Source organism: Paracoccidioides lutzii (genome assembly GCF_000150705.2).
Source record: "Paracoccidioides lutzii Pb01 unplaced genomic scaffold supercont2.8, whole genome shotgun sequence".
Taxonomy (NCBI): Eukaryota; Fungi; Ascomycota; class Eurotiomycetes; order Onygenales; family Ajellomycetaceae; genus Paracoccidioides; species Paracoccidioides lutzii.
The window spans coordinates 430796-444997 of NW_015440954.1; the positions used below are offsets into that span (position 1 = coordinate 430796).

Genomic DNA, 14202 nt, shown 5'->3' on the forward strand with positions numbered 1-14202 from the left:
CGCACATTGCTTCTCCTCTTTTGCTCTGTGCCTCAGGGGAAGTCTCCCTAGTTTGTTTAACCACTCAATTGTTAGGACAGAGTGGTCTACAACACTGTCGGCGGTCTGTGAAAACCGAAACGGCAACTTACTACCTCTTTCAACCAGCAAAACGACTCCGAGTGAGATATGTTAAATACCCATCTGCCGTCGCCTCCACTGTCTATAGACGGAGAACTAACCAGCAGTTTTAACGATTGCTCAATACATACTGCTAGATCACCCTACCTCAACAAACTACCAGTTGAAACCATGTATATGCAAATAACAGAGCCCCAGGCTCTGCAGAATAGTCATGTTGAGATGGACCCTGATGGGCAACCCATAATTGCTGTAAGTAACTGAATGTCTTTGGCTGCGATCAGGAATCAATCCATAGTCTAACAATCCGTTAGGGTGACTATTCGCTTTTGAGTCCATATGGAAACGGTGTTGAGGGTGTTTCCCCGCAAAAGGTAGGTTGGGCCAGCAAAGCCAACACCAAAGTTGTTCGAAAGCTGATCGTCGTACCACAGGCTGCTCTACATACACCCGAAATAACCCTCTGCCCTCGTACCAGAGGCGATTCACCTCTTATCCCTGGTGGTGTGAACAAGCCTGCGGTGAGGAAGGCGGCAAAAAAGAAGCGAGTTTCCAAGCTTCTCAATAATCACGATCACGTCGTTGATCGTCCCCTGAGCGAACTGACCAGAGATATGAAAATTCCGGTGCGAGATATGGAAGCGCATGTAATGCGATCCTCAGAACAACGTCGAAAGGAGGTTGAGAATAAAAAGGGTAAAGTTTCCCGACCGATGAATTCATTTATCCTGTATCGCGCAGCATATGCGGAAAGAACAAAGGGGTGGATCTGCCAGAACAACCATCAAGTTGTCTCGCAAATATCTGGCTCTAGCTGGTCTCTGGAACCAAAGGAAATCAGAGAATACTATGAGCGGCTAGCCATCATCGATAGAGAGAACCACGATAAAGCCCACCCGACTTACAAGTTCGCACCAAACAAAAGGACAAACACTCGGAAGAAGCGAAACATTTCTTCGTTGAAAGAAGAAGACAATAGCGACATCAATGACCAAGGCTTCGGCATGGGATCATACCCGAAAACCGGGAAGCATATGTCCGGGGGTTCGTTTCATGGTAGTAGCTTCCAAAGCCGCACTCCCACCCCTTTGGACCGAGATAGCTCGTACGACAGCCGTCAGGGAACACCATTCGAGCGAAATGGGGATATGTATGCCAACAGTGACGTGAACAGATCATCATGGGAGATGTCAAACCCTGGCAGACCTCTTCCCGGCATGATATCGCCTCCAGAGCAGACCCATTATTATCAGCCATCTATCCACCAAAGCATGCTAGGCCCCAATATTGAAGACGTGACCTTCAAGAAGATGGGTGTTCCAGGCATACCATATGACGGACAGGGAGCTTTGGCTGGCCTTCCTGGTAATGCACATTCTGACCTGCTCCAACAGCAACTGCTTCCACAAACAGGATCTCCTGCCTCCCTCAACGACATGCAAGTCGACCCACAGCTTATGGAATTTGAAAGCCAACATGGTCTACCATATAACGACGGAGCTAGCTACCATGTCCAGTTGGATATGTGGCACATGCCCAATGGACAGCAACAGCATGTTAGCCCTAGCCTTTCCAGTCAAAAAGATGAACGATATCAGCAGCAATACGCCTTCCATCCTAGCATGCAACAAAGCATGGATGGTCGTGACATGTGGAATGAAATCCAGGTTGAGACTGGGAGTCAATTCGAAGACTGGATTGGTTCTGGGGCTTCATTTGAGTGCGGCGGTAATGGCCAGCAGAAACATCTGTGAAATTACTTCTCTCCTGTTCTTTTGTATTTAAGGTAATGTTAGTAAAGATGTTTCCCCCACCCCTAATCTTGTCTTCTTTCCATTCTACAAGTGTATTTGTTTATTGCAGTTTGTCGTTATCTTTCTTCGAGGCACCAATATCGGTTTGGCTATCTTCAAAATTGCCTGCCAATTCTGTGGAGAACTTAACCAGCGTTGAAGAGATTGAACTTGTTGCTTTCTTAATGGGTTTTGATCCGTTACTCTTATCCCTGAGTGGAAAGGTGTGTCATGCGTTCCTCTTCCTTTTCTAAATGGGATTTAAGCTTGGTTTCTGGCGCATGATAATTTTCCAAACTGTGTAGTCCGCTGTTTACTGGGTGGGTTGTGTGTTTACATCACTTCTGCAAATTTCTCTCGACTCCATTACCGAGGCCCTTTTTCTTAATCATTGACAGATTGTTGAACAACAATTTGGTCAGAGTGCTGGCTTTCTCAGTATCTTGCTTTTCATGCATGTACTGTTCTGTATGCGAGTAGTTAGTAATTGAATATTACAAGTTCATTCTAATATTTGATGACTCAAGTTTGTTACCCCCAACTCCGCTGACTCAAAAATCAACCGTTCATTGAGATAAAGGGAAAGCTTTCATGACAAGTAACCTCTATAATGAGATCATCTCTCGTTAGTCAATAGTGAATTCAAATGAGAAGACAGCAACTTCTAATTATAGCACCCTGACTGAAGTGAGAAATACTTCCCTTGTCATGATGCAATGCCAGGGAAGAGTTGCTGTTTGTCACAGACCTAGTGATTCATGCCCCCAGAAAAGAATAGTCAAGAGTGAAACTTGCATCATATGTTGAAAGACATGCTGCAGAAGTGAAGCTAAATTAGAAACATAGAGCAAGACAATGATAAATGAAATGTTTTCATGATGAATGTGACAATGTTATAAGAAGAACAAAAGAAGACATAAAGAACTCTTTTGAGTTGAGACTTGATTCGGCCAGGCAAAGAAAGAGAAACTTCCCTTTGTGTGGCGGCTGTGCTTGTGGGCAGGCACGTTGTTGGTCTTGGCAACCAAACCTCATCCCTAATCCATCCAAAGATCCAGACTGCAGATTGCAGATTTGGTTCCGTAGAGGATCAGAACGATTATAGGCAATTCTTGCAGAAGCTGACCCACCAGCTGCATAAGTCCCATTATCCTGGACATCATCGCTCCGAAGTCCTGTGGCGACCCCACATATATCAAATCTACCACCATGTACGGAGACCTGGGCATCAAGCTGGTAAGCGGACCGTTGTATTTGACAAATTGCACAAATCCCCGTAACCTGCAAAAGTTTCGGGGAAAAAAAAAAAGAAGAAGAAGATAAAAAGGGGGATGGGGGGCATTCCGTGCGCTAATTCAACCAAACTCAATGGCAATCAGGTCCAACATGCAAAACGCGTGCAATCCCTCTCCCAACTGCCGCCATATCAGACAGAAATGGTGCGTTCAGTGGCACGCGAAGTTCGCGAGTTGGACAAGGACGTGGCACGTATCCTAGAGCCATTCGAGGGCACATTCAACCCTTCGGAGAACCACGCGACCGCCTGCGCCTTGCTTGTGGACCATCTATCCATGCGACGCAACAAAAGATGCCTGCTGGCTTACCACCGGGCGCGTGCCGAGAAACTGGAGGAAATGTGCTGGCAGGGCCGTGACGTGCTGGACGAGCAGCAGATGCAGGGGAGTGATCCGGTTTCTCAGGGCGGTGGTGGCCATGCTGCAAATTCCCTCAGTCCAGAGGAAATGGAGTACTTTCGCCAGTATAGTGATATGCTGGCGGCGTATAAAGGACATTGGATCGACATTGACTTGACGGGTAGCTTAAAACCGCCAAAGGACCTGTTTATTGATGTGCGCGTGCTGAAGGATGCTGGGGAGATTCAGACGGAATATGGGTTCGTATCCCAATCCCATTTGATTTTATTCTATTGCCCTGCTGCCAACCCTTGGTAGTGATATTTGTCTATTATCCTATACTGCCATATTCATTCATGTCCCTTATTTAATGGCTATTTTCGCTCTGCTAACACTTCGTCCTTCTCGAATAGGGCTATTACGTTGACGAAGAACAGTCAATTCTATGTCCGCTTGGGCGATGTTGAGCGGCTCATTGCGCAGGGCTATCTGCAGCGACTGAGCTAACATACTGGCCCAAGAATGCACATCCAAGTAGAACCCTGCTCCAGTTTCATCACTGAGCAAGAGGCAAAGCGAACGATCAAAGCAACATCTCCCGACAAATAATGCTTTGATGGCCATTGTTACCTTGACACCATGGGCATTTGCAAGTAAACCCCGGGCGAAGGGACAACATAACTTGTTCCAACGGCATTGCGGCATTGTTTCCTTTGCTCCCTGTAGGCAACTCTCCAAATCGGATCATGGGTTTTGTTTTGTCGATGGGGAAAAGACAAAATTCCACGAGGCATCAGATAAACAACACCACCAACCTCATTCCCATCACCGGTACGAGAAATGTACAGCCAGATGGCGAAACGCACTGATGTATAACGAAAAGCTTCTTAAAACTGACAACGAGCCAACTGGCGAACTGAAGGTCCATATTATCTTGGTTCGATTAGTGAGAAAGGACCTAATGAAAGCTGCAGGAGATGGGACAACTCTCAGTTACATCAAATCACTCTGGCTATCTATGGTACGACGGTCCAAATGTGGCATATTCAATTCATCATTGCACGATAGCAATAGTCATAAATTATATTCTATATGTACTTGGGATGACTCTGACCCTATTGCACGGTTAACATACGCTTCGAAAACGAGGTGAATAAGATGTTATCGAGTACAAAGCTGTTGAATTCGGCACTTACTGCGTAAGTTAGCATGGACCTAAGTCCAGTTCTAGCCCTTCTTAGCCTTCAGGTGTATCCCCAAAAAAATCAAGTCGGGCCTGAGCGATTACCGTTTCTATTATTTTATAGTTACCATTGTAAGAAGAAGCTGATCTGATCTTAAGCTCGGAAGAAAATATAGCTGTCTCCTGCGTACGATTCTTATTCGACCTTTACACCACCCCGGTCGCCTGATTATCATGCTAAAACCGAGCTTGCTCTGACGGATGCGATTTCGCAACAAAAGCATCTCCCCTTTCGTCATATAATGGGCATTAGAAATCTGAGCTCGCTTCCTTTTCCTTTAGCAGAAACCAGGTTCGCATGTGCATTCAGGAACCAGAAAACTTGAATGCGATGTCCCAGCACGACTTCCTCGGAGTAGAGGCCAATGAAGAAGAGGAGCAACAATAAGTAGAGAATTATTATCGTATCTCTCTCAACCATCAGTAATTGACATTGATAGTTTAACAATATCAGCAACTTGTGTTAATGTATTTCACGGTGAACTCGCTTGCCCGGTGACCTCGCCCACGTCGTCCATGTGATATGTTCTAGTTTATCAATCACCAGTTAAAAGTTCTCAGTTTTAACCTCAGTTATAACATCATACAGCTTGATATTTGAATATGAAGAGTTCAAATTAGGTTTTTTTTTTTTTAAGCAGCTTCTGCTATTCAAATCAGGGATTGACTATGCTAAGGCTGCTTGTCTATGTAATGTTCCTCATACAACTCTACATGATTATATTGCTGTCTGTATGAATAAAAAGACATCTGTTTCATTAATTATTGTTGTTATTATTGTTATTATTATTTCTATTATTATTATATTATATTACTTATTATTTATTAATTTTTGAAGATATTGCTCATGTGCAGTGAATTCTATTCATGAACACACATGTGTAACAAACATTTAGACAGGACTTGCACCTCTATGTTGATGTCTAGGACTGGTAGTCTGTATGATGAAGCAAGCAGTCAATACTTGTAAATATAGTTTGATATCATGAGATGGGTGAGGTCCCTTGCATGTAAGTTCACCGTGAAATAGGTTACACAATTTAACACTTCAGAGGCTCTGACGTGCAGCATGGTTTAAGCTTAGTTCCGCCATTGCTTTGATTGGTTCGACAATATAAGCTAACAACCTTATTTAGATATCGTGTGGAGATTGGCTTAAATGATTGGCAACCTTCAGGAGAAAATGTCTCTGCAGTCCTGAAGCTTGAAAATATTTTCCTCTAAATAAATGCTGTGCACTTAATTGAAAATGCTTTCAATTAATTTGCCAATGAGACGTCTGAAATAGCAGATAAGGTGATAGGTTGTTGAAAGTGAAATTGAGACTGAAATCAACACCTATTTCTGTTCGAATTAGACCTTACCTTATCTGTTTTCCCAGTATGGTTCATATGCAAAAATTTAATTATAATTTATAGAAGTGATTTGACATACCGGATTTTATGTAAATTTAAAAGAACAACAGAGGGAACTAGCAGTAGGTGACAAAAGCTTTTTGAGTTGATAACCAGCGTAATTGTATGTCGTAAAATCATACTAGCTTAAGTCAAAATATCATTGGATGACTTGATGTATCAAAACCAATAAAATGGGCCAAACCCTACTCCACCAACATAGACATTTTCAAAATCAAAAGATTTTTTGAATTACATACCAATTGAGTTTGTGCAGGCCCATTTCAGAGATCATATCTCAACCCTGACAAGAGGGTATGATTTAGTGATGCCATATGCATAGCAGCACCCCAGTTTTAGCCATCCAGGCGGACTCCCTTCAGATCTACGTTCCTTTTTTTTTTTTTTTTTTGTTCCTATGACGGGGGGTCCTTGCAGCTTGAATTATTGCATGTTGGGTAGTGCCTAGCCGACTTAACATTTTCGAATTCTCTAGCGTGCTAACCAACTTAGCGCTATGCTTACCACGTAACTAACTGCCAGAAATTCAGATGGAAGGAAAATAGAATTTTAATTTGGCAGGACAAAATTCGACCTAGAGCTCTATAATTTATGCTTTTTACCCCATTTTTCGGTTTTTCCCAACTTTGTGGCATCGCAGAATTTCTAGTATTTCACCTTATCTGATCAGGCTTCATTTCAATCTTTTGTCAGCTATGATGATAAATGATCCTCTTATCCAACAGGGAATTGGTTTATGGATGGTCCCTTGAGTTCACACGATCACTTTAATACAATACAATTTGCGACCTTGTGGTTCTCAGCTGACTAACTGGAATCGTTTTCCGTCCATCTGAATGTATTCCGGACAGCTTATGCCCGTAGGTAGCGATCAGAGGCCTGTCATAGACTAAAAGTACGGCTTCCGGTTGGTCTTTATACGTTGCAGAAACTCCCGGCAGAGTGACACGGCAACATGGTTTCTGGTGGAGGGGACACGCGGCGGAGAACTTCCCACGACTCAACCCAATCACACCTACGCGAGGTCCAAGAACGCCTAAGGGAACCACAGATTGTCGAAGGAAATGAAGCCACAGTTACTTCTGCCAGCAATTCCTGGCATGGATCTCAATCTAGCCATTCTGAAGAGATCGGCTCCCCTCCGCCTATTCCGTACTCCACTTCTCACACCGAGAGGACACCGGTTAGATCGTTCTATCATCGGACTTTCCAAGGGCCTCTAGGTGCACTTCCCCTCCTTGCTCCTGATAATTGTTATCTAAGTCATCATACTAAGATATATGGTTTTCGCGATAGATGCGGCACAATACTCGTCCCGTGGGGTCCGCGAAGACACTGCAGAATTGGCATCCCTGGCGTTATTTGATGGAGAATCAGGTCGTCACGGCTCTTCTCTCTCGGATCCGCAAATGAGCGTACCTAATCGGTCAGGAATTTTCATTGATGGCCAACGTAATATAGACCAGTCTCGGGACGTCCAGAGCCAGGACCTAGGACAGATTCCAGAACCATCAGAACCGCATTTCCAAAGAAAATATTCTCATCCCCTTCCAAAATGCGGCACTTTGTCTCTTACAAAGATGATCCGGAGTTCCACACCAAGTGATGATGGCAGTGAATCGAACGAAGAACTCTTTCCGGAAGACTATGCCCACTCAAATCTCATCATTTCTCGTGGCTCAGAAGTGCAAGACACAGAACGAACACCCCTAATTCAAAGGGCATTTCGGACAAGGAATCAGAGTTATGGCACGTCTTCAGTTGATGTTGAGAATCAAACCACTAGAACTGGGTCTTTCAGTAAATTCCGCGCCGTATGCACAAAGGGACGCAATTTATGCAGCCATCATTGCAACCGCAAGGTCTGTAATAGGCGGACAATCTGGCGAAAGGGAATAGTTTATCCCACTAGCCTTCTTCCTTCCGTCTTTCTGGGCCTTCTACTCAATATACTAGATGCCCTTTCCTACGGGATGATTCTTTTCCCTCTGGGTGAGCCGGTATTCGCACGCCTGGCCCCCGACGGTACCTCCATGTTTTATGTTAGTACGATTGTTGCTCAGCTCGTGTACTCATGTGGAGGCTCAATTTTCAGAGGAGGTGTTGGGTCTGAAATGATCGAAGTGGTTCCATTCTTCCATAAAATGGCTTTTATGATCCTCAACAGGGTAGGAGAGCAGAACGAAAAAGCGGTACTCGCTACCACCATACTATCTTTTGCTATCAGCTCCGTCCTGACGGGCTCTGTCTTCTTCATTATGGGAGCATTCAAGCTGGGTTCGCTGACAGGGTTCTTTCCTCGTCACATATTAATCGGATGCATTGGCGGTGTTGGCTGGTTTCTTCTTGCTACTGGTGTTGAGGTATCTGCCCGTTTATCTGGGAGTCTCGAATATAACCTGGACACTCTACACAAACTTGTTCAACTCGACACAATTTTCCTCTGGACCCTACCTCTGGTCATTGCTATTGGCTTGCTTGTGATAAAACGATTCATTAAATCAAATTTCCTTGTTGGCGGCTATTTCATTGCCGTTGGCGTTATATTCTACATTTTTAAGTTCGCTTTGCGTATCCCACTGGAGACTTTAAGGAATCGGGGCTGGGTTTTTGAGGCTCCATCCTCATCAGTGCCTTGGTATCACTTTTACACATTATATGGTGAACTTTTCTTCTATCCCCAAGCACAATTATAGCAAAGGTTGCTAATGATTTCCAGATTTCTCCGTTGTCGATTGGCCGGCGCTTGCCGAGACAATTCCTGCAATGTTCGCACTGACATTTTTTGGTGTCCTGCATGTGCCTATCAACGTCCCTGCTCTGGGAATCTCAACTGGCGAAGACAACTTGAACGTCGACAGAGAACTCCTGGCACATGGTGTTTCAAATGCCATGTCAGGTTTTCTTGGTGGTGTTCAGGTAAGTTAAAAGGGTAAATTTCGATACACTGTGAGGTATCGCTAATTTAATAATTAAATATAGAATTACCTGGTATACACAAATAGTTTGCTCTTCATTGGCAGTGGAGGCAACAGCCGTTTGGCAGGGATAATGCTAACGTGTGCCACTTTTGGCATCATGCTGGTGGGCCCTGGTATAATTGGTTATTTCCCAATAATGGTCGTTGGTGCCCTTATCTACATGCTTGGTATAGAACTGCTGGAAGAAGCTCTTGTGGACACATGGGGAAAACTACACGAGTTGGAATATATTACAGTAGGACTCTCAACCCCCGCCACAATTTTTTACCCCCATTCTCACATCTTCTAGAAGCTATGCTAATTTTCCTCCAATAGGTGGTGATCATCGTCATGACGATGGGGGCGTGGGACTTTGTGACTGGAATTATTATTGGTATAATACTTGCTTGTGTAAATTTCGTTGTTCAAACTGCCCAGACGTCCGCAGTCACTGCCACATACTCTGGTCAAGTGGCATTTTCTACAGTGAGGCGCCATCCTCTGCAAGTCAAGTTCCTTAAAGAAGCTGGCAAACAGACATACGTCATCAAACTAGCCGGTTTTCTCTTTTTCGGTACAATCGCCAGCGTGGAGAAACAAATACGGGGATTGATCGAGGAGAAGAGGTTCAAAGATCAGCCTATACGTTTCCTCATCCTTGACTTTGCACACGTGAAGGGATTAGATTTCTCTGCCGCAGAGGCATTCACCCGGTTAAACAGGATCCTTTGGAAACGGAGGGTTCACATGATTATCAGCAGTCTTGATGTGAATGGTGATGTTGGGAAAAGCTTGCAAAACGTTGGGCTTTTTAGCAAGGAGAATTGGGTGGAAATATTCGAGAACCTGAACTCTGCTCTTGAGTACTGTGAGAACGAACTCCTGAAGGTCCTGTATCAGCGCAAAGACGCTATGGCGGGGGACGGTGATCACACCCCGGCTCTTTCTTTGGGTAAGACTTTCTAATCTCCAGCCCACGGATTCCAGGGACAACTTATTTCTAACGAGTTTTGACAGAAGTACCCAAGAATCGGCTTCAAACAATTACAGACACATTGCTCAACTCCCCTCGAGGTGATTATCTTCACCAAGTAGCAACGACAGCCCTTTGCGAAGAGCAAGCCGACCGACTTTCCAATAACGCCATGCCTCAAAAATGGTCTACATTTCAACAACCCCTCCCGCTTCTACTGCAAACCTTCCAGGGATTAACACAAGAAAATGAAGATTTCTGGTTCCCCGCCTGCAGCTACTTTGTCATGGAAGTGTTTGATGTTGACTCGATTCTCTACCGTGATGGTGAAGAAGCTCAAAGCTTCTATCTTCTTGAATCCGGGATGCTACGAGCCGAGAATCAGACGCCGCAGGGTAGCTATTTCGAGCTTATCGTCGCTGGGAGACCGTGCGGCGAACTGCATTTTTTTGGAGAGACTAAGCGTACGGCCACTGTCAAGGCGGAACGGCACAGTGTCGTGTGGCGTCTTGGAATCGAGGAGTGGAAGGAATTAAGAAGGAAAGAGCCGATGTTGGCACAGGAGCTGATGAGGGTATGTTTCAAGTTGACGGCAGAAAGGATGGAAAGCATTACTTCGTAAGTATCTACTCCCTTGCCCTTTTCTTTTCACTATCCCGTAAAGAGTGATGCTAATCTTTTGACCACAGTTACGTGCTCACGACCGTGTGAGGGCATTCATTGTCTATAAAATCCATCTTCGAGAAGAGTTGAGTTTATGCTTCTTTTCTTGTCTCTTCCCTGTCGCAAAAGCTCTCCTCCCTACTTTCAAAATCTGGCGTGTATATCATTTTCCCTTACATCAGCATGGCTGTTGTTTTCTGGCCCTTGATTGTGCAGTCCATATTTGCCTGTATGTATATATATACTGCTGATATTTTGACACATCTAGATAGTGACATATGCAGGTACCTAGGTATATTTACCCCCACCAAATGATTTTATGCTAAAGAAGTTCGATGCTGCAAAAAACAAAAGAATTCCTCTAAAAGCTTCAGGTGTGCCTCAAGCCTATCCGATGCCTCCTCCGGAGTTTCTTGCATCCTGCTGACATTTTGTGTGTGTGAGTTTGAGACGACCAACCTCAGCACCTCCCTAGGAACCAACAAGTGTGGCCAACAGATATCAAAGAGCTACTAAAAAGCAAAATACACACAAAGAGCCAAGGTCCCATCGATGATCCGTTTTCCCCCGTCCGTTTATCCGTAGGGTTTGGAGTTAATGCGAGATAACGCGAAATACTGCTGCGCAACGGCTAGTTAACCTTCAAGGTAAAGAAACAGTCACGGGCCGGTGAAAAATCTTCTTTTTTCTTGTTAACGATTTCTCTTCCTGCGGCATATTGGCGGTGGCTCACCTGAAGCCACACACTCTCTCTTTCCCAAGGTTCTCCATATTTAAGAGGAAAAAAAAAAAAAAAAGAAAGAAAGAAAGAAAGAAAAAAAAAACTTCGCAAATTCTCGATTCCACAGACCTCTCTCCTCTCTGATGATTCAGGGGGAACGCGACAGGACCGGCTTAATAACCCGGTGGCACCAACGTTCGTCTAGAAAGGGCCTAGACCGAGTTGGTTGCTGGCGCACGTGCCATGGTTTTCTGCTTATTGAGTTTTCCAAATGGCCGGCCGGGAAACAGCCTGCCTGAGCAAGTTCGACGAACGGATGGGGGACGGGGTTTTAACGGGGAATGTATGGTATTTTGTTGGGGGGGTGGCGTGTGTATGGTAAAGTCAATGATTCTGTGCGGAGTCTATACACTGCTTGATTCTGTATGTATGGGTGGTGTATCAGTGTATTGACGTAGCTAACCCATCCCTGCTGTGTGCTGTGTTTCATGATCCTAAACAGACGCTGATAGTCCAATGCTCCAATGAAAACCAGATCCGGTTAGATAAATTGGAGTAAATATCGAGAGGGTTCATCTCAGGCGTCATTTGCTTCTGGCCGGAGATATTCAACACAGAACACCAAGCCCCAAAGCACAGTGAAATCAGTGAATCGAATCATCTCTTGAGCCTTAAAAAAAAAAAGAAAAGAAAAGAAAAGAAAAGAAAAGAAAAAAGAAGAAGGAAAAAGGCGTTCAATTTCTTATCTGAAGCAAGATCATGCAGATTCTTTACTGCTTTTAAAATTCATCCATCTCCCGTCCACACTTGGTGATATACATACATCCACCAGTTTTTGCTTTATCTTCTTTCTTTCTCTTTGGCTTCTGCCCAAATTTGGATGGATATTTCTCCCTATGAGGCTGTTCCCTGAAACGACTTTCATGTCAGCTCTCCCAAACGTAGTGAACATTTTGCCCCTTCACAAGATAATCATTCCACGTCATAATTCTTTTCTCCTTTGCGCCATCATATGACCTTCAGTTTCATATTTTCGTCATCAAATAGTTTTGACTTCCCGCCTATGGAGAACACAGTTGCCGATCCCAAAGGGTGTCACTAGTGCCTGCGTCGAAATTCTGGATATAAAGTGTCTTTTCATCATCCCTTCGCTTCGGTCTTGTTCCGTCTATGTGTTGGGACATTTCTCCAATCGAAATGGCATTGTTACTCATGTGGGGACTCTTAAGCTGTCTATCTCTAGGACGGATGACCCAGCCAGGCGTACAGTTGAACGTGGTTTTTTAAACAAGCTGAACGTGGCTTTAAATTTCGGCGGTAAAAACCTTGAGCGCGGTTGTAAACAATTCAGATCGTGACGTCCCTCATTTAAAACTACATAACCTAATAAGTCATACCTCCACTCATATATTAGACAACGTCTCTTAAATGCTCTCTGATTTTATCTTATTTCTTGGGCTCTTACCCTTAACTAATCCTAATCCTAATCCCTAACCTACCTCCTAACCTACCTTCTAGCCCTGGTGTTGAGGAGGGAGGTTGAATAGAGATGTGTCAGGCATATGTGTGTAGATTGTTTATTTCGGTTGGGGTGACCAGAGTTGATCATGGTTTTGAAAAAGTGGACCCAACTTTTGTTAAAACCCAACATACAATTTGCATGCAGGTGTTTAGCCAAGCCAAGCCCAGCCCAGCCCAGCCATACAGCTTGCTTTCCCACATCAACCCACCGACATGACGTCACAGCAGCGACACAACTGCGGCGCTGCCAACGTTACATTTCCAACCATGCGAGCTTTCAAGTTTAAGGGCTATACAAACCTGCAAGGATCGAATCAGCGTCCACATTGAAACTTTGATCGCGTGCCCTTGTGCAAGAGACGAGGAGATGGCTGGGCATTCGCTCAATGGTTGGCAATGAATGTGCCAATTCTGCCTTAACCCTGGGTGTTGTCCAGCCTTTAAACTAGAGATCCGGTTAGAGACGCCGGGGCTAGAATCGAAAATGGTTACTTTCGGAGCCCCCAGAGGGAAAAAGAAAGAGATAATTATAGATTTATTAAGCTTAAGCAACCGCGAGAAGCATCGTCGCACGGAATTTACCCTGTCCAGCCCCCGCACCTGCATTCGAGCGCACCTTGTCTGTAGAGAGGCTGGGTTGTGGATGGCAGGCGAGAGATGTGGGGGGCGGTGGCTGATGAGGGGAAACGCCACATGGCTAGAGTTAAATCAAGCATCGCCCATCTCTGAAACAAGTTCTGTTGTTGGATTTAGAAAAGCTTCTGTGTTATCCCCTTCCCCGCGCAGGGAGAGTATCTGTTTGAGGAATCGCGGGTTTCTTCTTCAACAGAATCATATTCGGGGATTTAAAATAATGTTTTCAACAATGAGAGCCCGCTTCTAGGAACCTTTGCATCCATATGCTTATAGGATTTCAATTATGACCACCGTTCAGCCATGATGATGCTACCGTCAGGTTCTCCCTGCCCCCTTGGACGTATCTCTCAAGGAAGATCTAATGTTGATAACTAGCAGGGGTTGATAAGCTTATTTCAAAGTTAATCTGTAGTTATACACACGTCGACTATTTTGTAGACCTAGTGGCAATATCATAATTATTGGCATTGCAAATTCTCTACATGTTCTACTTTGAATATATATATATATATATATATATATA

The 14202-nt window shown here is 44.4% G+C and overlaps 4 protein-coding genes across 4 annotated transcripts; all 4 read left to right on the plus strand.

Annotated features, from left to right (window-relative positions):
- Positions 1-291: 291 nt before the first annotated feature.
- On the plus strand, positions 292-1874 carry PAAG_03088 (hypothetical protein; the record flags this gene model as incomplete). The annotated part of the gene is made up of 3 exons (XM_015844843.1): positions 292-372; positions 435-494; positions 555-1874. The coding sequence occupies 3 exons, from the start codon at positions 292-294 to the stop codon at positions 1872-1874; spliced, it is 1461 nt and encodes a 486-aa protein (XP_015702049.1).
- A 1370-nt stretch (positions 1875-3244) lies between these two features.
- On the plus strand, positions 3245-4054 carry PAAG_03089 (DNA replication complex GINS protein psf1; the record flags this gene model as incomplete). The annotated part of the gene is made up of 2 exons (XM_002794498.2): positions 3245-3807; positions 3961-4054. 2 exons carry the CDS (start codon positions 3245-3247, stop codon positions 4052-4054), a joined length of 657 nt encoding a protein of 218 aa, XP_002794544.2.
- Positions 4055-4163: 109 nt separating this feature from the next.
- PAAG_11698 (hypothetical protein) lies at positions 4164-4700 on the plus strand (the record flags this gene model as incomplete). Its single annotated transcript, XM_015847296.1, has 1 exon — positions 4164-4700. One exon carries the CDS (start codon positions 4164-4166, stop codon positions 4698-4700), a length of 537 nt encoding a protein of 178 aa, XP_015703085.1.
- A 2460-nt stretch (positions 4701-7160) lies between these two features.
- PAAG_03090 (sulfate transporter family protein) lies at positions 7161-10760 on the plus strand (the record flags this gene model as incomplete). Its single annotated transcript, XM_002794499.2, has 6 exons — positions 7161-7428; positions 7502-8866; positions 8925-9124; positions 9188-9421; positions 9502-10117; positions 10183-10760. The coding sequence occupies 6 exons, from the start codon at positions 7161-7163 to the stop codon at positions 10758-10760; spliced, it is 3261 nt and encodes a 1086-aa protein (XP_002794545.2).
- Positions 10761-14202: the final 3442 nt, after the last annotated feature.